The sequence below is a fragment of the Coptis chinensis genome, chromosome 8 (assembly GCF_015680905.1).
Source record: "Coptis chinensis isolate HL-2020 chromosome 8, ASM1568090v1, whole genome shotgun sequence".
Taxonomy (NCBI): Eukaryota; Viridiplantae; Streptophyta; class Magnoliopsida; order Ranunculales; family Ranunculaceae; genus Coptis; species Coptis chinensis.
Genome location: NC_141463.1, coordinates 9002417 through 9026687, shown reverse-complemented (window position 1 = coordinate 9026687; position 24271 = coordinate 9002417). Strand labels below are relative to the sequence as shown.

The window sequence follows — 24271 nt, the reverse complement described above, 5'->3', positions numbered from 1 at the left end:
GTATGTATATGCTAGTTTCAAGTGTCTAAATGTCACAATTAATGGTAATAATAATAATAACATTATTATTATAACAATTGTAATAAGATAATAAAACAGTAAAGTAAAATAAATAATTAAAAAAACTCGGTCCTTCATAGTAGAGTCACAAGTAATTGATGGTGAAGAAGATCTAATTCTTCAATCTAACTTTTGGTCAGACACAGAATGTTGTGACTGCTAAGGTATTCAATGTAGTGAATATAAATGTGTCAGTCAGATTAAAATAATCGATCAAAGTATTACTTAGAAACTTCAGGTTTCACATTAAAGTATTACTTGGAAACCACCCTTGGGGTTTTTTAGTGTGCTATATTTTTCAAAATATTTTGTTTGTGGACACTAGAAAGGCTCTTGCACTGGTGAAAGTTGCTAAGGCTGTAGGGGATCAAATATGGTTTGGACATCACACCGTACCTTTTCATATTGTAGTCAAAACTAAAGAATACTCACTAAGGACAGTATGTAATTAAAACTGCCACTCTGCTCTCGTTTTGTATTGACAAAGAAAATTGATATTTTGGTACTGTGTCACATTGTTTTGGACTTTTGGTGATCACATATTATCTTAGTCTCACATGGAGTTAGCTAGTATTATTCTTATTTTTTAATAGATTGTTTAGAACCTTATCACTTGACTTTTGTGTGTGTTATTGCTTTATGTATGGTTTATTTAGTTATTGATTCTATTATAACTTTTTGGCGGTTCGCTCATTTATCGGCGCGTTGTGCATCTTCAAGAATGTCTGGATCCTGTGTACATATCAGCACAGACATGCTTTACTTCAATTTTGCTCGTTATTCAATGAAAGATAAAAGGGTTCATGCTTAGGTTGAATTTCTATAACTTATTGGCGGTTCGCTCATTTATCGGCGCGTCGTGCATCTTGAACAAGATGCATCTTAACGAAGTTACAATTTATTTTGGATGTGATTATTATTGTTTTATGTAACTAGATGCAATTTTTTATTTATTTCCAATGTATTCCAATTGAGATTTATTAAGTGTCGAGTGTCATAACTTACAAATGTGTGGATCTGAGGGGAAAGTCATGTCGGATTCGAGCGAAGAGGATATCATAATAGCAAGTCACGGGGTGCTCTTGCCACATTAGCATCTCAAGTATTATCTATACCATATAAGTAAAACTTCTTGTCATGATTCAAAGACTTAGTGGTGCGGCATATGTGGAGGAAGTGCTTAATGGTCACGATAAAGCGTTAAGAAGAGAACTTCGCGATGGAAAAACATGTCTTCTTGCGGTTATGTGATATTCTATTTATGAAAGGTCTACTTACCGACACTGATGGGGTAAGACTTGAGGAACAACTAGCAATGTTTATGCTTACAGTTGGTCATAACGAAAGGAATCGAATCATTCAAGAACGTTTTCAACATTCTGGGGAAACAGTTAGTCGCCACTTCAACAATGTTTTGGATGCAATTGTGGCATTATCTGGAGACTTTTTCCAACCTGCTGGGTCCAGTACGCCTCCTGAAATTCTTGAAGATGATAGGTTTTATCCATATTTTAAGGTATTATTTATGTACGATTGTTTTATTATTTAAATTGGTCGAGTCTGAATAAGGTCTAACAATAGATCAAAAAAATTTCACTAGGATTGTGTTGGAGCCATTGATGGAACACATATTCCCGCATTGGTTGGTTCAAAGGAGAGAGGTCCTTTTATAAATAGGAAAGGCATTGTTACGCAAAATGTTTTGGTGGCATGTTCATTTGACTTGCGGTTTCAATATGTACTTGCTGGTTTGGAAGGTTACGCCCGCGTTCACGTATTTTGACTTGACATTAACAAGAGCGGACAAATTACATGTACCAGAAGGTATATTACACTTATATTTGTTTATCATTGAATCTAGATTTTCTTTCAAAGCTAACAAATAGTTTTTTTGCTTTTCTAATTAATGTAGGTAAATATTATGTTGTGGATGCGGGTATGCCAATACACCAAGTTTTATTGCTCCATTTAAATGGCACTTTCGCTATCACTTGAAAGAATATGGTGTCTTAGAACCTACAAATAGCAAAGAATTGTTCAATCTCGACATTCATCATTGAGGAATCTTTGTTGGAAATATATCATTGGTATCTTAAAGAAGCGTTTTCCTATTTTGACCCTTGCTCCTCCATATCCATTTGTAACACAAGTGAAGATAGTGATAGCATGTTGCATTATACACAATCACATCATCTGAAGAGAAAAACGTGATGATTTAATTTTTAACTTGGAAGATTTTGAAGGCCAACAAGAATCGAAGTAGTGCATAACAATGGGGGTGTGGAAAATATTAGTAGAGAAAGAATAATGAGAAATGGCAGTGAGTTTAGAAAATCAATTCTTGATGCAATGTGGAGTGACTATGAAAGTTCAAAATGATGTAGTACTTATGGAGCTTTCTTTTAATTTATTTGTTTAATATATATGAAGAATGTAATAGCGATACTTATTATGAATGACTTATATCGCCAAGTGCTTTTGTTTGTTTAGATTTATATTTATTTGGACTTTTCTTATCCTGTGCATTTCATTTCATATTTATTTGAAGTATCTGAGGTAAAATGAAGAAAGAATAATTCTTTCGCTAATATGTTGTTCATGATAAACAAATTACGATGTCAACCAAACACAGGACAAGTTAAAACCGTGGATGGTGAATAATTGAGGACCAAACAGACTTTACAGATTAATCATCTTTATGTAATACATCTCATAATTGGAACACCTAATCGGTGTTAAGCAATACAAAATCTTCTGCGCCAAAAGCGGCCTATATGGTGACAAGGGCAAACTTTTCTTTTGAATGGAGCGGTGAGTGCGGGGAAAACTTTTTGTATAATACAATTGCAAAGGCACAAAGACGGGGTCTTATTGTCATCATGGTGGTATCATCGGGAATTGCATCTCTATTATTATGCGGTGGGCGACCGCTCATTCTACATTTAAAATTCCAATTGATGTGATGGATACCACTTTTTAAACTTCACTAAACATTAGACCTTTGCTGACCTATTTAAAGAAACAAAACTAATTGTTTGGGACGAGGTGCCCATGCAACATAGATATCTTGTGTTGAGGCGTGGATAGAACACTTCAAGATATTTGTGGAAACAAGAAGATATTTGGTGGTATCACTACGTTCTTGGTGGTGATTTTCGACAAACACCTGCTGTTATCTGGATTAGGCGAGAGAGAGCAATTTGTTAGTGCATCACTACGGCTCTTTCCTTTGGAGTTATTTAGAAGTTTTGCACTTGGTACGAGAACATGCGGCTTGAAATGGCGAGTCCGAGAATGTCGAATTAGATTTTTGTTGGAGGTGTGCTACTAATACCTTCTAATTAGAATGTTTTTTCTCCATTAGTTCCATATATAAACGAACTATTTTAGAAACTAATGAATTCATTTTTGCTTTGATTCATTTAGATTGGTTCAAATCCCAAAGAATGCGTACAATTGCCGAATGGAATACTGTAAGTGTACCAATATCCAAGAACTCATCTTCTCTGTCTATCCCCAATTGGATGTTATGGACACACCGCCTCCAAATTTCTTAACCGATCGCACTATTCTTGCCGCCCGTAATGATGATGTGAGTGCAATTAATGAGGTTGCACTGAATTTGTTTCTGGTGAAGCGGCTTGAGTATTTGGCGGCGGATAAAAATCATCGAAGATGATATTGATAATCCAAGTGGGGCTCACTATCCCCACCGAAGTTTAAAACTCCCTCGACCGCTTCTAGCTTACCACCTTTCAATCTCGAGTTAAAACACGGATGCCCTATAATGTTGCTTTCGGGGAACATAGCACCTAAAGATGGGCTTTGCAATGGGACCGCGACTTATGGTGCTTCAATGTGCGAGTAAAGTCATTCAAGCCAAAATTTTGGTGGAGAAAGCCGGAAATCGGTACTCATCCCAAGAATATCTCTGGCTCCCTCGAATCTGAGAGTTGCCTTTCAAACTATCAAAGCGACAATTCCACTCGCTCGACTAGCTTATGCCATGACAATTAATAAGTCGCAAGGCCGGTCGATGAAATATGTTGGCATTGATTTGAGGACACCGGTTTTCAGTCATGGGCAACTCTATGTGGCCATGTCGGATGTACTTCTTCAAAAGAATATCGAGTTTTCTTCCACCTAATGCAAGAAATTGTACTACAAATGTCATTATACCCGTAAGTTCTTCTCTAAGGACATCGATACCAATGAGAAAAGGCAAGTGAGAAATTAAAGAATGTTACTTTTATTGATTTAGAAAATAAAGAATATATTGTATCCATATATATGCTATGTAAGTTTTATGATAGTTTTTTTTGTTGATGATAAGCGTGGATACTTAAAAATAAGAATAGAGATTATTTTATTTTGAAAACCATCTCTTTTTGTAAACAATATGCTAAATGTATCAAGTCTAAAAAAATCATGTATGTGGTTTGTTTGCAGGTACCAAGTTAAATTGCCATAATTTTTCAAATGACATGATTGTAGTCTTTGCTCCATGGCGGATTTATCCATATGGTAGCGAGAATGATGGTGTGAAACGATATGCATAGAGAGGAGAATGAGATAAATGAGGAACTTCGATAAGTGGGTGGAGTATTTATTTTATTTTATTTTTTTCCTTTCGTTACTAGAATTAGCCCCGGTGAAAAATTATGCAAAGTCTTCTTTCTTGTTTAATGAGTTGTCTTTTAGTTTTAGAAGTAATTTGTGTTATGTATAAATATGAAGTTATATATTTTGGTATGGTTGATCTATGAGAATTGTATTGTTTGATTTTCGGGTTATGGCCGAGTTTAGGTTTTGAAATGTTGAAAATACAAAGGAGACTCTTTGGATTTTTTATTTTTTTTAAAAAAAATGATGATGCTTTCTTAATTGAAGACTCTCTCCCTTTATTTTCATCATTCTCATTCTGATATGTATTAAATTAATGAATGTATAAGAGTATGTGTAATGAGTTATTGGTTTGTGAGAAATGAAATGCATAGAATTGCAATAATTAAACTCACTTGAGTATGCGTATGAATTATGAAATGATTATGAAGTATAAAACTGTTGGAAATGGTTATATCATCGATACAATGCTACCATAGAGATGGTCTCTCTTGGGGTGTTGTTCAAAAGCAATGTGTCTAGAGTGCCAACTGGCACGGGCATTCACTAGTTTTCAAATAAGGCGCGGTTATTCTTTGATTGCTTCACAGCCTTGAGAGTTGTTGAGAGAGAAAATTGTTCAAAAGTAAAACGAGTAGCCGACATAAGGACATAATTTTGTAAAAGCAATTTCTCCAATAATTTCATGGTGTGGCCGTGTGGGTCTTTGCTGAGTTTAACAGTGACGTAGCAGCGAAATGAGCGGTGGAAAATTTTCTCCATTGTTTCTCCAGTTATTTATATTTGTGCGATATCTTTCTCTCATTCTTATAACAAACACAACACAAAAAATTTATCATCACCCCTTCACTACGATATGTCTCAAGTAGTTGTCTCCCCCATTGTTGATTTCATCCTTCCCAAATTAACTTCTCTGATCGGCACGGACTCTCGTCTACCCAATGATCTGAAGAAGGACTTGATGAAACTCTCCAAAACTTTTTCTATAATTCGACTTGTCCTTGATGACGCCGAGAAGAAACAAATCAAAGACAAGTCGATTAGGGGTTGGCTAAGAATGCTCAAGGATGCTGCTTACGCAGCTGAAGATATCATAGATGATTGCGCATTGGAATTTCATTGCCCGGAGTCAGAGATTGCTGCTTATGAAGCTGAAGATATCATAGATGATTGCGCATTGGAATTTCATTGCCCGGAGTCAGAGGTTGGCGAGAATCTAGTAAGTAACTCCATCACAACTTTTTCTATTTGTGACAATATACGAGAAAGAATTAAAGAGTTTAAAGAAAATTTTGATGAAATTGCTGCTGAGAGACACATTTTTCTTTTGAGTCCTGGAGTTGAAGATTTTGTTCAAGACCGAGAAACTAGTTCTTTTCTAACTGAACCGGTAATCTATGGGAGAGTTGAGGACCGAGAAAGTATCGTAAAGATACTGCAAGACAATGCGCGCAGTCAGAATTGTCTTTCCATCTGTCCCATACTTGGAATTGGTGGTTTAGGGAAGACTACCCTTGCTCAATTGATCTATAATGATGAGTGGGTTTATGGTTATTTCCACAAAAAAATTTGGATTTGTGTCTCCGATGATTTCAGTCTCAAAAGAGTTACAAAAATGATGATAGAATTTCTCTCTGAAGAAGCCTGTGCTCTTGCAGACTTAACTTCTATGCAAAACTACCTCAAGAAATTATTAAAGAAGAAAAAGTTTTTGCTGGTACTGGATGATGTATGGGACCATGATCAGGAGAAGTGGAATAAAATAATTCATCTTCTCACATGTGGAGATGAAGGAAGTTCAGTCATTGTAACAACTCGTCTCCCGACAGTGGTAGAATCTATACGTTTCCAAACATCTATAGACTCTACCACATGCATCATTAATCCAACACATGAACTCAGTTTTCTACCAAAGCATGATTGTTGGCTTCTATTCGAGCAATATGCATTTGGTATGGAGAACGATGAGATCACTTCAAACTTGAGAAAAATGGGTGAGGAGATTATAAGCAAGTGTGGAGGCGTACCTCTTGCTGTAAAAGCACTGGGAAGCCTGTTGCACTCCAGAAATGATGAATTTTGGAGATGTGTAAGAGACAGCGAACTTTGGACTCTTCAAGAACGTGGAGAGAATACCATCTTACCTGCGTTGAGATTGAGTTATAGCCATTTGCCTCCAATCTTGAGGCAGTGTTTTGCCTATTGCTCCATATATCCAAAAGATTATACGATGGAGAAAGCAAAATTGATCCATCAATGGATGGCAAATGGTTTTATCCAATCTAGTGGAGGGATAGAGGTGGAAGACATCGGTGGTGAAGTTTTTAACGAGTTACTAAAGGCTTTTCTTCTTGCAAGACATGGATGAAGATGTAACTTTGCAAAACGTTCACGAAGTTTAAGATGCACGATCTCATGCACGATCTTGCATGCTCAGTTATGGCCAATGATTGTTTGTCTGTGAAAATTGGTGAGATAAGAGATGTCCCTCAGAAGGCAAGACATGTATCGGTGACATATGATTCGGCACCATCGCAAGCAACTCTGAACACAATTTTTAAATCCCAATCATTCTGCCGCACAATCCTTTTCCAGCACTGTGCAACCAGTTCCCTTTTAGAGCTCTTTGTATCAAGGCTTTCACAACTTGAGTACTTAAGAGTGCTGGATCTCAGCAATTTATGGACCTTCAGTAGTCTACCACCTATTTTCGGTCGTTTAAAACACTTGAGGTATCTCAACCTCAGTAACATGAACATTGCATCATTACCCAAATCCATCTGTAACCTAAGAAACCTGCAGATACTAGTGCTAAGCTACAACTTAAAATTAACAACTTTACCACCATCAATCGGAAACTTGAAGCAGTTGAGGTGCCTTGATCTTTATCAAGTTGGAATCAGGGTTTTACCTGAATCTATTTGCTGCCTAACAAATTTACAGACCCTTAACATAGAGAAATGTCGCAATCTTAAAATGTTGCCGAAGAACTTGAGCAAAATGAGGAAGCTCAGAAAACTAGTGATTGGCAGTGACAATTACATTGAGATTAGCATTGAGGATCCATGGTTGACTCACATGCCGTTGGGAATTGGTGAATTGACTTGCCTGAAGCAGTTAAGTACGTTTGTGGTAAGTCAACTTAGTGACTCTGCTGGTATCCAGGAGTTGGAAAAGCTAGACCATCTTGAAGGAGAATTAACCATAAATGGGATTCAGAATGTGCTTGATCCAAGGGATGCTTACAAAGCCAACTTAAGGAGTAAGGAGAGCCTTTTAAAGCTACACCTACGGTGGCCGGTTGGTGGGTCTGACGTTGGAATTGAATGCAACAACAGCAAAGAGGTGTTAGAAGCACTCCAGCCTCACTCGAATGTCAAACAGTTGCGTATTTATGGGTACCCCGGTGTGATGTTGCCTGGTTGGGTAGGGTCTTCTACCGCACTCCCAAAACTGACTTATCTCGGACTTTATAACATGCCTAACGTGGAAGGATGGTCTTCAGAATGTCTGCTACTCCCTTCTTGCCTCCGAGGTTTGTATCTTTACAATTGCCCCAAATTGAAATTACCCGCGTCACTGCCGTCTTCTATTACGGCATTATCTGTGGGGAAAGGCAACGATCCTTCGCTCGAGTCGGTGGAAAATCTACACAATCTTTCTGACCTTCGTATTACGGGATTTGATGAAGTGGAAACTCTTCCAGAAGCACCTCTACGAAACCTTACGCGTCTGCAAGTATTGCAGATCTACGATTGCGACAAACTGAAAAGGCTTCCTACGGACCTAGAAAACCTTTCGACAGTTACGAGATTGTATATTTTCAATTGTGGAGGTTTGGAATCTCTGACAGAGGGATTACGAAATCTGACTTCTCTCAAGGCATTGGTGGTTGATGATTGTCAGAGTCTAAAATCTCTATCTGAATCATCGCTGCAACATCTAACAGCCCTCGGGAAGTTGGAAATTTTGAATTGTCCAGAATTGGAAGTCATGTCGGTTGATTTTCAGCACCTCATTTCCCTTGAAGAGTTAGAGTTGGGTTGGTTGCCTCAGTTGACGTCTTTACCAGAGGAAATAAAGCATGCCCGTAGACTTCAAACTCTTGATATTAGGGTTTGCCGCAATTTGAGAAATTTACCAGAGTGGCTGCTAGAGCTTCCAGCACTAACTTCGCTTCGCGTCCTCCAATGTCATCCAGAGCTACATAGAAGATGCGAGGACTGGAACCGGATTCCCCTCCTTCGAGTCGAGAATCGTGTTGAATTGTGAAACCATCAACACCAATGTTTAGGGTAAGTTTCTTATCTCATTCTATACATAATTTTCTAAATTTTCATTGATCGCATAATGTTCTCTTGACTTAATATGTTTTCTAAACCATCAACACCAATGTTTAGCCTTTTATTGTTGATTTTGTCACCAAAGCTACTTATATGTTAGGAATCAATCCTGGGTGTATGCTCTAACAATAACAGTTAATTTTCAACATATTCGAATGTGTTTTATCTCTTTTGTTGGTTAATAATGATAATTTCATATTGTTTCTTCACATAAATGGCTACCTGACTTAGATTTTACATTTTTTTTCTTTTTCTTTTTCTTTTTGCAATTTTAATCTATATCTGAGGAGGAATACGTGTGATATGATCCTTTAGTCCTATGGTTTTGCTCTCCCCTGTTTTTTGTTTGAATGCTCCTTAGTTCTACTCTAGTTACATGTACGGGGGTGATGTACTTCGTGTTTGTGTGCCGATGTTACATAGGTTCTCATATTGGTTGTGTTTTTACTTTTTCTCTTTACACCACACATTATATTTACGTTTCACTGATTCTCTATATGAGCATGTTGATATTTCCATCCATCTCACGGATTTGCTCTATAGTCATATCAGATAATTCACCAAAGTATAAAACCATTTGGAAGCCTTTTTTATGTAGTGAAAACTTTGTTTTGCCAATTTTAACGTATAAAACTCAGAGGTGGAAATAATCTTTGTTCTTTTTAGATAATTAGTTGGAAATAAATAATCAGACAATATTCATATGTGAAAGTTGAAAAGCTAGCAGTGGAGCCCAACTGATGAAGTATGACTATTTTTCTTTAGAAGTAACTAAAGAATCTTGACAAGCAAGAAGCACAAGTGCACTCAAAATACTCGCAAGCTTATTTGTAAGACACTATATATGTGCATCTATAAGGTAAACCATTAATTGAAGTTATGTAAGACACTATGTAAATGATGGTTTGTTGCATGGGGTCCCTAGCTGCTGTGCCATGAGTAATCAGCTATAGAGTGTAGTACCTGGATTGTAGCCGGTTGGTCTGAGCGAGATGTCTTCTGGATTGTAGCCCGGTTGGTCTGAGCGAGATGTCTTCTGGATTGTAGCCCGGTTGGTCTGAGTGAGATATCTTCCATGAGTATTCTTATACTTGTGTTGACGACTTGACCTGATGTGCTGCTGACTTATATTCCACGTGTCTTCCTGTGATTGGTGCTTGATAATTGATAAATATATGTACTTACAATTACTATGTAATCAGTTAGTAGTACTAAATACTAACTATAACTCCGGCATTGTTTTCAGTCATTACTGTTTTTATCCGCACTTTAAATCCATTTTTTTTGCTGACGTGGTGTTCACAGCCCTTCGAGTGGTCCTAGTCACCATGGAGTCCTGCCCGCACTCTAAATCCATTTGTTTGCAGTCTTCATTGTTTGTAGAGATACATTCATACATCGACATCCACATTTCAAAATGCAGTGAAATAAAAACTTACCTGAAAATATGTACATAACCAGACACTGAAGTTACAGTCCATATGAACATGATTCGTCATGGCATCGTGTTTTTATTGATTATCACATTGTGGTAATTTTGAAGCAAAAATTACCTATCGGTGTTGATGACAGGTAGCTAACTGATTGTAACTTCTGTGCAGGTTTTTGTCCGAAGTTGTACATCGGAAACCTTGTCACGTACCAAAGTGCAGCCCTTGCCCAACCTGATCTGCATTTTTCTTAGTTTTTCTTCATGAAGATTGGTGATATTCAAAGGTGTTACTCTTTTTCATAGTGTTTTGCTTCATATTTACAGTTTACACTACTTTTCACTTTGTCGTTATTGCCAATGGAAATATGGTAGACATGCATGCCAATGTTATTTCTAAGCAGTAAGCATAACATCTACCTCCAAATTCCTTCAGGAAATGATGCATCATGCATCCCTACTTCATCAAATCATCCATTTCAGATATCCGATTGCTCATCTGAAGGGAACCCTGGGAATGCAGGTTGGGAAGCATTACTTAGTAAAACAACCATTTCTTGAATCAACCAATGATTTTGAAGGCATGGCAAACACAGAGAAGTTGATGAACCAAATAATGGAACTAAAATTGACATCAAAATCACTCCTACGCCAATCCCAAAAATGCGCCAAAGAAGAAAAGTCCGAAAAACTCAAAGTCAAAAAAGCCATAGAAAAAGGGAACATGGACGGAGCAAGAATCTACGCCGAAAACTCAATCCGCAAATGCAACAAACAGATGAATAGTATATCCAAATCCATGGGGTCAATTGTGAACTCGTTGGAATCTTCACTTACTACTGGTAATTTTCAGAAGATGTCGGAGACTATGGACCAGTTTGAGAAGCAGTTTGTTAATATGGAAGTACAAGCTGAGTTTATGGAGAGTTCAATGGTGGGGAGTACTTCGTTGAGTACTCCAGAAGGGGATGTTAATAGTTTGATGCAACAGGTGGCATATGATTATGGGTTGGAAGTTTCTGTTGGGCTTCCTCAAGCTGCGGGTCATGCTATTGCGGCGGCGTCTAAGAGTAATGAGAAGGTTGATGAAGATGATCTTTCGAGGCGATTGGCTGAGCTTAAGGCCAGAGGGTAAGGGTTTATAATGTTAGTGTTTATGTATTATTTAGATTTCCATTGCTCCATTTGGTTTTAGGTTTCTGTTTGTGGAACAAAGGAGTTTGTTTTGCTACTATCTTAAACTTAATGTGTTGCTATCTACGTGGGATGACTGTTATGATATCTAATGTGTTGTTTGGAGTATATAATGGAAACTTGATTGATTTGTACAACTATGTGAACTTGCTCTTTTTTTGTTGTGTTGGTAAGTGCTTGAGTAATGTTGTGCATGATATAATTCTTGAGGTCGTTGGTGTACTTGTGAGTTCTGGTTGCATTTGGAGCCTCCGTGGCCAATGCCATGACTTGGAGTATGATACAAACCATGACATTACCACATCGGAGCCTCTTCATTCCTGATGTTTATACTCTGTTAAATTTTGCTTTATACAAAGCACAGACAATAGGGTAAGAGTTTTGCATTCACATGTTCTTTTAGAAAATCAATCTAGCTAGTATCTGATATCCAATGTTGGTCTAGTATTCAGCTTAGTGCTTATGTTAGCGTTGTGGTTAGTTATATGTTAAACAGTACCGTAATTATCAGCTGTGCTATGCGATTACACCACTTGGGGTTATATATCGGAATGACAAGACCCTGATGATTGAGCTGAAGAACATGATCAGGGCGTGAAGAATAGTATTAAAATTTGCAGTAAACAAACTCCTCCTTGGTTTGTTGTAAGTAAGGATACCTTTCCACAATGTTTCATAAATTACAAGTACTCTTCTTTAGATAAGATATCTGAGTTTCATAGATTAGATATCATAAACATCTTTGTGATGCATACAGTAATGTTCTGAGTCACAAGTATAGCGTACTTAGCTACCCTGTAGGTTTAGCATTACAATTTCGATATGTTTCCCACAATATTTTACATAAACCTTGTTCTCTTCAACTGTTGGACTCCCTAACCAATAACAATTAGTTATCTGCTCTGGTTAAATTTTGATGTTCTGGTTTCTAAGTGTATCTTTATGTGATTTGAGTTTCAATCGTAGTTCAGCATTGGGGAATCTCATTTATGGTCATATAAACATCTTCTTATGGTTGTATAAACGTTATCTTATGATAATAAGAAATGATTCTATCCCTACAACTGAACCAAAAAATTCATATTATTTAGATACTTTACTGCTTGGTTGGACGTGATAACTACTTGAAACAGTAAAAAGACAAAAGTGAATATGTATATTACTGCACTGAAAATACTCTTTGATGGTTCTGTTTGGTTGGACTTGTTTCTTTCTCCTTGGCTCCCACTTATAGGTTTCACTGTATTCAGCATTCTTGAACTTACTCTTCCAAATCTTTGCAAACAAAGGCATAGGAAAAGAATGAGCTTTAGGGGAAATTTTGCTCCCGAGTGGTTAGGACTTAGGAGTCGAGAGTAATTACCCATACTTAGCTGTCTGTGCAGATGGCTACGTCTTTGTGACAAGGTTCTTCGAAGAATCTTTTGCTCCTAATATGTTCTTAGAGAAAATTTAAAATTTATCTCTTCTTCGACGTCTTTAACATGCGTTTTCACATGTGGACATGTGGTGGAGTGAAATGTTCACCAGTGTCTATAGCCTAGTCAATTTAGTACATACAGAAGGATAAGAGTTCAGCACTCACATGTCACATGTTTATTTAGAAGATCAATCTAGTATCTGATAGCCATTGCTGGCACTAAATTAAATGTAGATGAAATTGGCGGACGCAACAGTTAAACAAGATATATACTTTAAATAATTAAATCAAGAACCTTAAATAAAATTCACTCCTTTATTTCTTCTAAAAAATTCGTAAAGCATCAACTAACTGAAAAGTGAAAACACTAATCACAAGGCCCTTAATTAAAAATACGTAAACTGAAGTAAAACTAAAATAAAAGACCATGGACACCTACGGGCAGTGGCGGAGCCAGGAATTTAAGTGAGGGTGAGCCACCCAGAAACCAAGCATAAAAAAAAAAATGCAATCGAAGACCTATGCAATAGACGGCATACGTTGGCCTACTTGATGAATCGTTATGGATTGCAAAAAACACTACTCTAAAGTTCTAAGCTAGATGAGTGATCACAGTGCCAGTGAAATATAATGAATAGCTTAAAAATGGTGGTTTTAGAAAATTAGAAGCATGGTTAGGACTTAGGATCACGTTACTGCTGCACATACCCTGATAATACTTGTAACATCTAGAGACGTGTAATGTGTTTTTGTCAAGAAAAACAGAGATGCGTTGCCCAAAAGATATTTAAAAACTGATATTTGTTCTCAATATATTTTAACAAGCTACTAATGACTGGACGAAGCCAAGAAATAACACCTTACGTGTATAACAAGCAAAATGATCGAAAATTTCCTTTAATTAAGATCAAACAATTGTCCAATTCCATCGAATTGAGAATGATTGTACGTGTATTGTGCAGCAAGTCTGACTTTATCCAAGAGCCAATACTGTTAGTCTGACTTATTCTAAGGTGGATGTTGGCTATGAACCTGAAAATTACCATATTCATATGAGGCGATGGAAGATAATCAAAGATGTAGCCATCCAAAAAGAAGTTTCTTTTGTGTGAGATGCGGTGAAACAATATTTCTTTATGTACATATTTTGATTTGTATTTTTTTTCGTGACTCTTAGCAATGCTGGAATGAAAACTTAATCTGAGTGGTTTTGGAACTGCCGCTAACAATCGAATCCTAGGGGAAATGCCAATATATAAATAGCTCGAAGTCTCCTCCACTTGCGCCATCCGTATTGAGATCTTTAAACCTTGGGAGCGACTTGTTCTCGGGACATTCTGTTGAACGACGAGGCCAAGGTTTATGCAGTTCGATCTTTCTGAAAACTTTATAAGTGGGAACCATCCCCTCATCCATTTGTCAGATGAAGAGTTAGAGTGCTCTTCTTCTCTCAGACAATCTTTTGTCAGGTGAAACTCCCCTAGTGTTGGAAGGATTTGCAGGAATTGACTTAGATGAATATTGCAAAACATAATCTCTCTGGTAACTATCCGAGTTCAATGGCTTATTTACTCTCTCTCCAATACTAGAGTTAAGCAACAACAACTTGGTTGGAGAAATCCCCAGTGGAGAAACTGCACCAAAGAGTATTCTTGATCTTGGTGAGAATGGTTTTTCTATGGGCCCAGTAGGCTGGTCTACGGAGGTTTTACAATTTCGCTCAAATTTCAAATTTCTAGGTGGGTGGTGTCCCTGGGTTGCAAATTTTCTTCCTCGAAGTTGGGAGCAATGAATACCCATGAGTGTGTTTGTTATGATGGAAACACTATGTAAAGGAAAGGAAAATGTTAATTATACAATTTAATTATACAATTTGTGTGGTGATGTTATATGGAAACCACACAAATTGTATAATTACCCATGGAAAAGGAAATAGGTTTTTTCATATGGAAACAAAATCATGGAAATGGAAAAAGTTTTGTGTCCTTAGCTAACTCCTAAAATTTTTGTGGAAAAGAAAAGAAATAGATAGCTAAGGACTTACTACTAGCACACCTAACAATTCAATTATTCCTTTCCATATCTTTTGCAAACAAACATGATTATTTTTTTTCTCAGTTTTAACTTTCTTTTTCCCAATTTACCAAACACATACCATTTAAAATTATTTCATTTCCATTCCATTCCATAGTGGACCACCCATTTTTTTTTTCTTCCTCCGTGCTTGTTGCTTTCTATGCCTTGCTGTATGCGTCTTTTCTAGTTCCTTTCATTTGATCTTCACGCAAAATTGCATTCTGATTCAATAATCTTAGAAGGGAAAGAACTAGACTATACCAGTCCACCAACCTTTACCTAGCACGGAGCATTGAGCCATTGAGCCATTGACTTCTCCAATAATCTTAAGGGAATAACCAAGCTGGTGGACGGACTCATATAGTCAATGAACAACATCGTTTAATCACTTGTAATGTTTTTACATAGTCATTGAAAATATGTTTGTTTCAGGCTTACAAGTTAACCAAAACTGTATAATTAACATATAAACACACAGAACACACACACACAGATGGAATCAATATTCCAAGGCAGCTATTCATCATGAAAGTCTTAAAAGAGAACAGGGACGCGCTGATGCAATGACCCTCTTTAAAAGAGTATATTAGAAAGAGCCCTACTCTAATGGTATATGATTCAATGTCTATTTTGTTATTGACGCTGGCCTTCTAAGAGAACAAACACACCTTTGGTAACAGATTCATATCTGGACAGTCAAATATATACAAACCGTATTGCAAGCTAGTCCCCGTAAATGGTAAAACTCGGTAGCCAGGCACCGTAACAACAGAAGCTTCTTGGCACTACTAACAAAACATCGACAAGAGCAACAATCTTGAAAGAAGACAATACACATTAATGTAACTTATAGGAAACAACTTGTATACACCTGTAGCTTATACAGAGTTTCAGAGAAATTTACCAAGGCAGCTGGCCAGCAGTTACAAATATGTCAATCAACTGTTTCATACAATGGAAGCAAAATTTGATACGGTATCCTCCAATTACATATTGGAGACCGACGAAAGATACGCTTCTCTTTCAGTAGCTTGTTTTTCGTTTGTTCTTTTGAAGTATTCCTTTTCATATCCTGCACCAAGACAGAAGAACATATTACTTCATTATTGCAACTCTAAATGTAAAAACTCCATACAGAGCCATATTTCATAGAATTGCATCATACTCATCGTAATACTGAATTCAACCGGCTTTAAGATGTGATTTTACTAAAAAGTCGAAAGGAAACTGCAAAAGGTATGATTCAGTATATTAAGGCTACAGAATTTATATCCTTGTATTTTATTTATTTTCAAAACACTATTTTAGTCTTCCTTTCTGGGCAGTCGATATTTTTCTCTGGAATAATATCACACCCGACAACTATAGGTTAAGGTCCTAAGCATGGCCCAAAATATCGCCGAGATATCCGATATCTCGTCGATATATCTCGGTAAATTGGTACACCGATATCGATATTTCCGACATATATCCACCGAATATTGAACCCCTTTTTTTCGAGATATATCGAATTTCCGATATGAAAGTTTATATCGCCGATATAATCGATATTTCCGAGATAATCGATATATATCAGTTGACTTTTTGACCAATTGTTAATAACTTAATATTGAAATTTCCGAAATATCCGATATATCCGAGATATATCAGCGAGATATTCAAGATATCCGAGATATATCGGTGAGATATCCGATATTTTAGAAACTTTGGACTGGTCACCAAAAAAACCGAGATATCCGATATATCCGATATATCTCGGTTTTTGGGTACACCGATATATTAACCGATATCAAAATTTTGGGCCTTGGTCCTAAGTATCCCCAGAAACTCAAACTTAGTGGGGCTACGGCTTTTGGTATTGCTTTCTCTTCCAGTCATTTGTCAGACAGACCAAAATAAAAGTACAATTTTAAGAGAAGGCAATAGAGATACTTAGATATGCTGCACAACAATACATACGCACAACAACAACACATGTCCACATGTATTCATTTCTTGAAATTACTTAAATGAATAGGGGTAGTGACCTATAGACAAAAACTCAAAGACATTATCACCAGAAAATACTTATGATTCAAAGATTTCAAACTACAACCTAAAGCAGATAATAGACAACTGGAATCTTTTGAACCCCTTTAAAAAGATCTATCAGGATTATTTAATGATTCTTCTGATTTACAGTTCACAGATCATAACCATGGCAACTTTAAGTGCACATTACCATGACAAATCTTTCCCTAGAAAGAAGAAAATATATCACACAAAAAAGACAAAGAACTTCAGATATGACGATCATATTCTTACTTGTAAGAGAAAGAATATGCAAACATAATCAAGCTCCCACTCCTTTATATGTACCACAACAATGATTAACAGGAAAGTGTACATACTCATCACTAAAATAAATCATCTAAACTGAACATAGATGGGAACACACCATTGCTTTCACGATCAACCCCATCCCAATGCCTCCCGTGTTTTATGCCATAACGGTTTGGTGCAAAGATCTATTCTTCTTACTATCCAGCTGTGATTAGGAACCTTTTGAGGAATAATAAATCCAGATTCTTTCATCTTTTCATTGTCGCCCAAATCTTCCAAAATCAGGTCAGAATGCTTCCTCTGCAAAAAGATAAAAAGAACATGAACATTGGTAACCAAGTTAAATCATCAATAGAAAAAAACCAAAGTGAACTTTACAAAGCTGTCTAACAATATCCTACATGGTGAAATACCAAAACTTGAGGTATATAACCCTTCAATATGCTAGTATCTTGTATACATGGATGACACAGCTTTTTTTGAAACTACCGTGTGTTGCTAACTTGTTATTACTTAAAAGAAAAACTTATTTTATTAACTTTACCAAGTGAGCCATTGGGTCTCCCCATCTAACCCTTTCCTTCAACATTTTGTCAAGTTCCGGATCATCTCTGCAATAAAGATCATTTATGTGGTCAATGTCTACATACAATTAGGATAGTGTTTATGCCCGTAATAGGTAGAGACTTAAGGAACCATCCCAGCAATTTACTGTGTATATTTAAGTAACGCTCTAAAGCCTACTAAAAAATGACAATGAGGTGCATGTTAACTCAAATACCATAAGCATATACTAAAAATATCATTAATTTCTCCCAATTGATTTATGCGTGCGATAGCTACCTACATAAGACAAGGTGAAGGACTGCAAATTGACCATGATTAAGATGGTGTAAGCTTACTTGGTCCTGGCTTGGTCCTGGCAAATGGTCTCTCCCTCTCAAGTTCTAATTCGTGCTCCCTGGCTTCAGCTTCACGCTTTTGAGCCAAACCTTTGCCCCATTCCAACTTCTTCTCCTTGAAAAAATAAACATGACAAAGGATTACCAACCATCGGTTAAGCTGTTTTCATGAAATATCCATCCACCTTTACTACAAATTTCCTTGACATTCATATGGAGAAACATCCTGCTTCTTAACAAACAATTACCAATTTCAACAAGATATTAAGCCCGATGTATCTTGTTTTAGGCAGATGAGCAAAAACAGGGAACATAAATATGTCAGCTATACAATATAGAATCATAAAATTTCATAACTCAATGAAAGTTTGATAACCTTCACTGCCAGATCTAGTTACAATTCATAGGCCACCCACCAACCCACCCCGGGCGTCACAGCTATGCCAGAATCATGTAGAAATAATCCAACAAATGTATATTTCCATTTATTTACTTATTTTTTCTACAAGGTTAAGCTTTATGGGATTTTCTGTTCCCTTTCGTTGTAAGTTGAAATATGTAATGGCAATATCATAGGGGACATGCAAGCATCCTTTGCACCAATTTGTAAGCTAATAAAGCTGAGCTGCCTCCGTCCAGCACTCATGTTGCCGCCTTGTAACACTCCGTCCGACACATGTACGTTGACAATGACCAATAATATTTTCTTTTAAACATCCGACTTCACTATCATTTTACTTAAAATTTTAAGCTTTCTTTCTAGTTACCCCTTTGTATTGTCGATTTGTACCCAAAACGGCCTACCACCAAGCTTATAACCCCAAGAGCCACATGATACACTCCGTCCCCGACACGTGTATTTTGACCCTAGCATTCCAAGCATGTTTTACCATATGAACCGACAATCAGAGCCGCATGCTAGTGCGGTAGATAGTACTGGTGTAATATACTACAGACGCTGAGATAACAAGTTTATTATAAAATAGAAAGCACAATTTTAAGAGAGTAATCAAAAGGAGCAAAGTAAAACCACAACCAAAAACCCCGTGAACAAAAACTGGCAATCACTTCATACAGTTGAACATAAGATACAAAAGCAAGACAGATTGTGTCTAAAAATACCTTGGACTTTTCTTCCCCTTTTTGTAACTTTAAGACCTCCTCCTTCGACATGCGTTTTCCTGGAGCAATAATTAATCAGATGCATGTGCTACAACTTACAACCAGTCTAATCATAAAAATTAAATACTGAGCAGAGTATTTCTCACCTTCTTTGTCACGAAAAACAGGTTCCGCACCTCTTCCACTCATAGAAGGATCCAACTGTTTATACCTAAAAGCATATCATTAATAAAATTTATATCTAACATTTTATGAACCAATATCTATAACTTATTCTGTTCAAATGAGAAAAAACAGAAAAAGAAAAGTATTAACATAAATAGGAAATTCAGTTATGCTTATTGAGGGAGAACAGCTGTTTGCTCATCTATGTTGAAACGAAGTGGTCTCCTTCGTAATAAACGCAGTCGCTTATTACAAGTTCTGTCAGCTGATACAAAACTGGAAGTGTTACAATCTTACATTCTTACTCGTTAAATAATCAACTTAGGAGGTTTTACTGCGAGACCACTTTGAATAGCTAGATAATAAATTGAATGCCGTTAGGTACATGCTCATTAACCAACTTTTATACTAACACCATCTAAAGTAATCACGTTTAGTGCTCACTGAGTCACTGGTCACATCAGAAATTACACATATTTGACACTTTGTAGAGTTTTATAGAACAGTCCACCAAGAAGAGGGGCTGCAGAACAAGAACATCTAAAATGAAAATCAGGAAACTGCAAGAAGAGGTTGTCGCAGTCTGCTCTTTGGCAAGCAATTGCCACAGGATAATACATGATTATATGGTGCCTGGATGGTAGGAGGATCAAGTTTACTTCCTCTAGAAAGCATATCCTACAGACGATATTCTCCTCAAAATTGCAAAAGAAATGGTTAACTACAAACTGTTGATTCACAGTACTGTAGGCTAGAAACCAATTTAGCATTGACAAATTCCGCAATTATGACAGTCGAATCTTTTATGAAGTGCATAAAACGATACGGCAATACCTTAATTAACAACAGCGTATTCAGATTTAGACTCTGTCATATAGCAAAAACCATATGATTTATTATTCTTTCTGCTGAGGATATTCAGAAGTACCATACAGCCACACAGAATGACATGAAAGTGACTTCTTTTCCACGTTGAGGGTTTCATATATGACAAAAAGAACAGAGGCAAAAACGTATAAATTGTGTGGATGACAATTTACATGTTTGCAGACCTACTAATTTGACCTATTTAACCGACCTACTAATGATAACCATTGATTTATATCGAGATATGTGTACGCGTGTATTTGTGTGTATTTCAATGCAAACCAACGCTATCCAAATAGTGAGTCGCAATAGTAGGTCCGTATAGCACTACTCTACCTATAGAACCATATAGATAGTTATTGACAAGGAAAAAATTTAAAGCATACCATGAAAATGGGATTTTGTCTATTAGGTAAGTCCTTAAAAAACCACAATACCACAAATAACCAGTGTTAAAACGTGAAAGTTACATTTCTCAAGTGTTTCAATTCATATCTGCTACGCATAATTTGTGACTTCAATCCCGCACCAAAGAGCTGCATCCAAACCTACTATGAAATGAAAGTAACCTAGTACAAGAACGCTGACAGTGAGCTTAAAAAAACAAGGATGCATGCAACAGGTAGACGAAAAGGATCTATAGCCTATAGGCACAAAACGATGAGCTTTAAAAGGGTGGGGGTGGGGGTGGGAGGGAGGATGACCAAATGCGTAAAAATGAATCCATCAAAAACAACTAAGAAAATATTCAATAAAATGATTACCTATACCTACACAAAAAGATACTTTCTGGGCAGTTTCTTCACCATCAACGGAGCATACCCAAAAATAGTGTATAGTACATGTCAAGGCCTAGCAGTACAATAATCAGATAACAGAAATGACAGAAAATGTCAATTATGTGCAACTGACTAATATTTTCCATGACGGTGATATCAATAATAATCACAATAATGATCAAAGTATCATAGTTGAACATCTAAGCAGCACATTGCAGTAACAGGTTGTTCTTCTACTTTTGCACTTTAATCTTATACTTCTAGAAGCCTTAGACACTAACAATAAGCTTATGACAACTATCCTATTGAACAAAAGATCGTCAAATAGTAACAGCTAGCTTATTTTCTATGTTATGCTCTAACTGACTCTACTTACCAAATGAAAGCATACACTATGCGCATGTTTAAGCACCATCTGCCATCTTCTTAGACAATCTTAAGCTCGTATCCATGAAAAAAATAAGAGTCTCAACAGAAAGAAGCATTACAACTCACCCAAAAGCCACACAGCTGTAAAGTAAAGCCTGATCTTTAAAGAAACATGACTGTAATGTTTGCAACATGTTTATTTATTGGATAACCAATTAACCATGGTATATGAGATCAAAGCAATCATAAGCTCTTAAGGTGATTGTATAATATCTTCCTATTCTAGAGGCGATGCTAAGTTATACACTCTCATTAACACTGGACTGGTAAATCAGCGGTTTCTAAATTCCTAAAAGTATAGCATGTTTGATCTCAAATACATTACTTAACAAAGAAAAGTTGAGGAAATCAACCATACCTATGATGTCACCAGACACATACTCATGAAACCCCATTTTTTTTGTTTTTTTTTTTGCTCGGTAAAGTGAAATTTCATTAATAAAGGAAAAATACGCTGAGAAGGCCTACATTACAATAGAAAACCGAAATATAAATATTTACAAGAAATTAAACAATCATAAGAAAAAAAACCCTAAGACATGCACCCTCACCCCATGTCTAAGAACATAAGACGATCCCTCTAACTACAAAAGACTCAAAGAAACATCCTCTAAACTCTTTGAAGACTTTAGACCACCGAAATAACAAAGCTTTTATCGAGAGAATTGTCTTCTTAAGCGAAATTGAGATGCCATCAAAGTGACGACGGTTTCACTCCAGCTAGATGCCCCACATGGACCCCTTGAACAATAGATATAACAACTACAGCAAGATGCTCCTTGTGGATCCATATGCGACTCAAACTCAATACTGTGCATGCAGACAGAGCAAGTAGAAAGATCTACAAACATGACATAAGGTCTCCTAGTTAGGTTTGGTCATTTTAGGAAATATTCATCATTAAGAGCTTGAGAGCATCATAGTCCCCATTCTTCAGAAGATGCTTTGATACATTCAAAGCCAATGGTTAGAAATGACCAATGAGGTAACAACTGATGACGTAGATGTTAGATCCAGTAACTAACATTCAGAACTGTCCACAACATGAATATCAAGGGGACAACAGTAGTAATAATACCAACAATTTAAATTTAGGGTTAACTAGTATTACCCCCCTACTAGATGAGCCAATTAGGATTTTCCCCAACTAGATGGAGAAATTAGGGTCTCTCTCTTGAGTACACACAAAAAAAAAACACGGTCAACCAAATTGACTTTTTTTTTGTGTGTACTCAGGGGGGAGACCCTAATTGGGGGCAATCCTAATTGGCTCATCTAGTAGGGGGGTAATACTAGTTAACCCTTAAATTTATGCCGAAGTAGATATTCCTAAAAGTAAAGTAAAGCATGTTCCTCATGACTTCATCAATTGACCATACCCACAAAGCAGCCCAACATTCAAACAAGTATGACTGCAACGTGTGTAACGCGTTTAATTCCTGAATAAGCTCCCTTTCATTGAAATGATGAGGGAGTACCTAAACCCATAATATAAGAACTTTAAAGCAATCATAAGATCTTGAGGTGATTGTAAATTATCTTCCTATATCAGAGGGCAGAGGTTAGGCAAAATAATACACTATCGTCTACACAAGACTGCCGACTAGGTGGTTTCACAATTCCTAAATACAGAGCAGGTCTGGTCAAATATAATCAGTTACAAAATACAATTTGAGGATATCCAACATATGCATAATATGAGCTAAACAGAAGCACAAAAATGCCACCCAATGACAGGATTAAGGATTTACATGGGCATCATCTATGATGTCAATGGCAAGAGGCGAGGCGAGGTTGTGGAATCTAGGCTTCTCAACTGGCGCCTAGGCACCACCTTCGACAACTACCCGCAACAATTTCGACTAGAAATTGCACCTTGGCGACTGGCGGACAACAAAAGCACCATTGTCATAGACTCTTTAAATAACTGCAAGACACTGGATTTCCAGTATATTTTTGTAACATGCAGACCAGAGCAAGTTGAAAGATTTACAAACCCGAAGCATGGACTCCTGCTTACTTTTGGCCATCATACAGAGTATTCTTCATTAAGCGCTTGAGAACACCATTGTCCCTGTCATTTCAATAAATACCACTAGACATTCAAAGACAATGGTTAGAAATTACCAATGAGGTGACAATGTATATATTCCATCCAGTAACTGAGACACACAACAATCATTACGGACTGTCCACAACATGAAGATCATGGACACTACTTGCTCAAGACTGCAACAAAAATAAAGATTCTGAAGTTTACCAAATCTGAGCGCAATTAATAAGACAATTCTGTTATACCCAAAAAATCACATCGCCCATAAGATACTTCAAACCCAACATAGAACTTTAATAACCCCAAAACACATTACAGCCAACATGAGAATCAATTCCGAACCCTCTCTACTCCTTACAATACATCCACCTAGGAAAAACCATAGCGATGAACTTAGACTCACAAAGATCAATGAGTCGCATGTTAACCGATTCAGATTTGCTAAGAATAAGCCAGTAGAGATTTAGAATACCCTTCTGGCTTATTT

At 36.8% G+C, this 24271-nt stretch overlaps 2 protein-coding genes and 1 pseudogene across 5 annotated transcripts; 2 read left to right on the top strand and 1 right to left on the bottom strand.

Moving 5' to 3' along the window:
* Positions 1–5539: 5539 nt before the first annotated feature.
* LOC147479761 (disease resistance protein RGA2-like) lies at positions 5540–10758 on the top strand. The gene is made up of 3 exons (XM_086578490.1): positions 5540–7048; positions 7081–8978; positions 10628–10758. The coding sequence occupies exons 1-2, from the start codon at positions 5540–5542 to the stop codon at positions 8953–8955; spliced, it is 3384 nt and encodes a 1127-aa protein (XP_086434616.1). The 3' UTR covers positions 8956–8978; positions 10628–10758.
* A 145-nt stretch (positions 10759–10903) lies between these two features.
* On the top strand, positions 10904–11786 carry LOC147479760 (ESCRT-related protein CHMP1B pseudogene; annotated as a pseudogene). The gene has a single exon (XR_015203961.1). The product of XR_015203961.1 is annotated as an ESCRT-related protein CHMP1B pseudogene (transcript).
* A 5940-nt stretch (positions 11787–17726) lies between these two features.
* LOC147479759 (pre-mRNA-splicing factor cwf26-like) lies at positions 17727–23476 on the bottom strand. Of its 3 annotated transcripts, none has more exons than XM_086576362.1 (6): positions 21679–23476; positions 19638–19702; positions 19492–19550; positions 18381–18484; positions 18007–18078; positions 17727–17767 (listed from the first exon to the last, which is right to left on the bottom strand). In XM_086576362.1, exons 1-6 carry the CDS (start codon positions 21702–21704, stop codon positions 17749–17751), a joined length of 345 nt encoding a protein of 114 aa, XP_086432488.1. In that variant the 5' UTR covers positions 21705–23476; the 3' UTR covers positions 17727–17748. The 3 variants fall into 3 exon arrangements, with proteins under 3 accessions (XP_086432488.1, XP_086432489.1, XP_086432490.1); XM_086576363.1 differs by having other exon boundaries at positions 18370–18484; positions 21679–22924; XM_086576364.1 differs by lacking the exon at positions 18007–18078 and having other exon boundaries at positions 18370–18484.
* Positions 23477–24271: the final 795 nt, after the last annotated feature.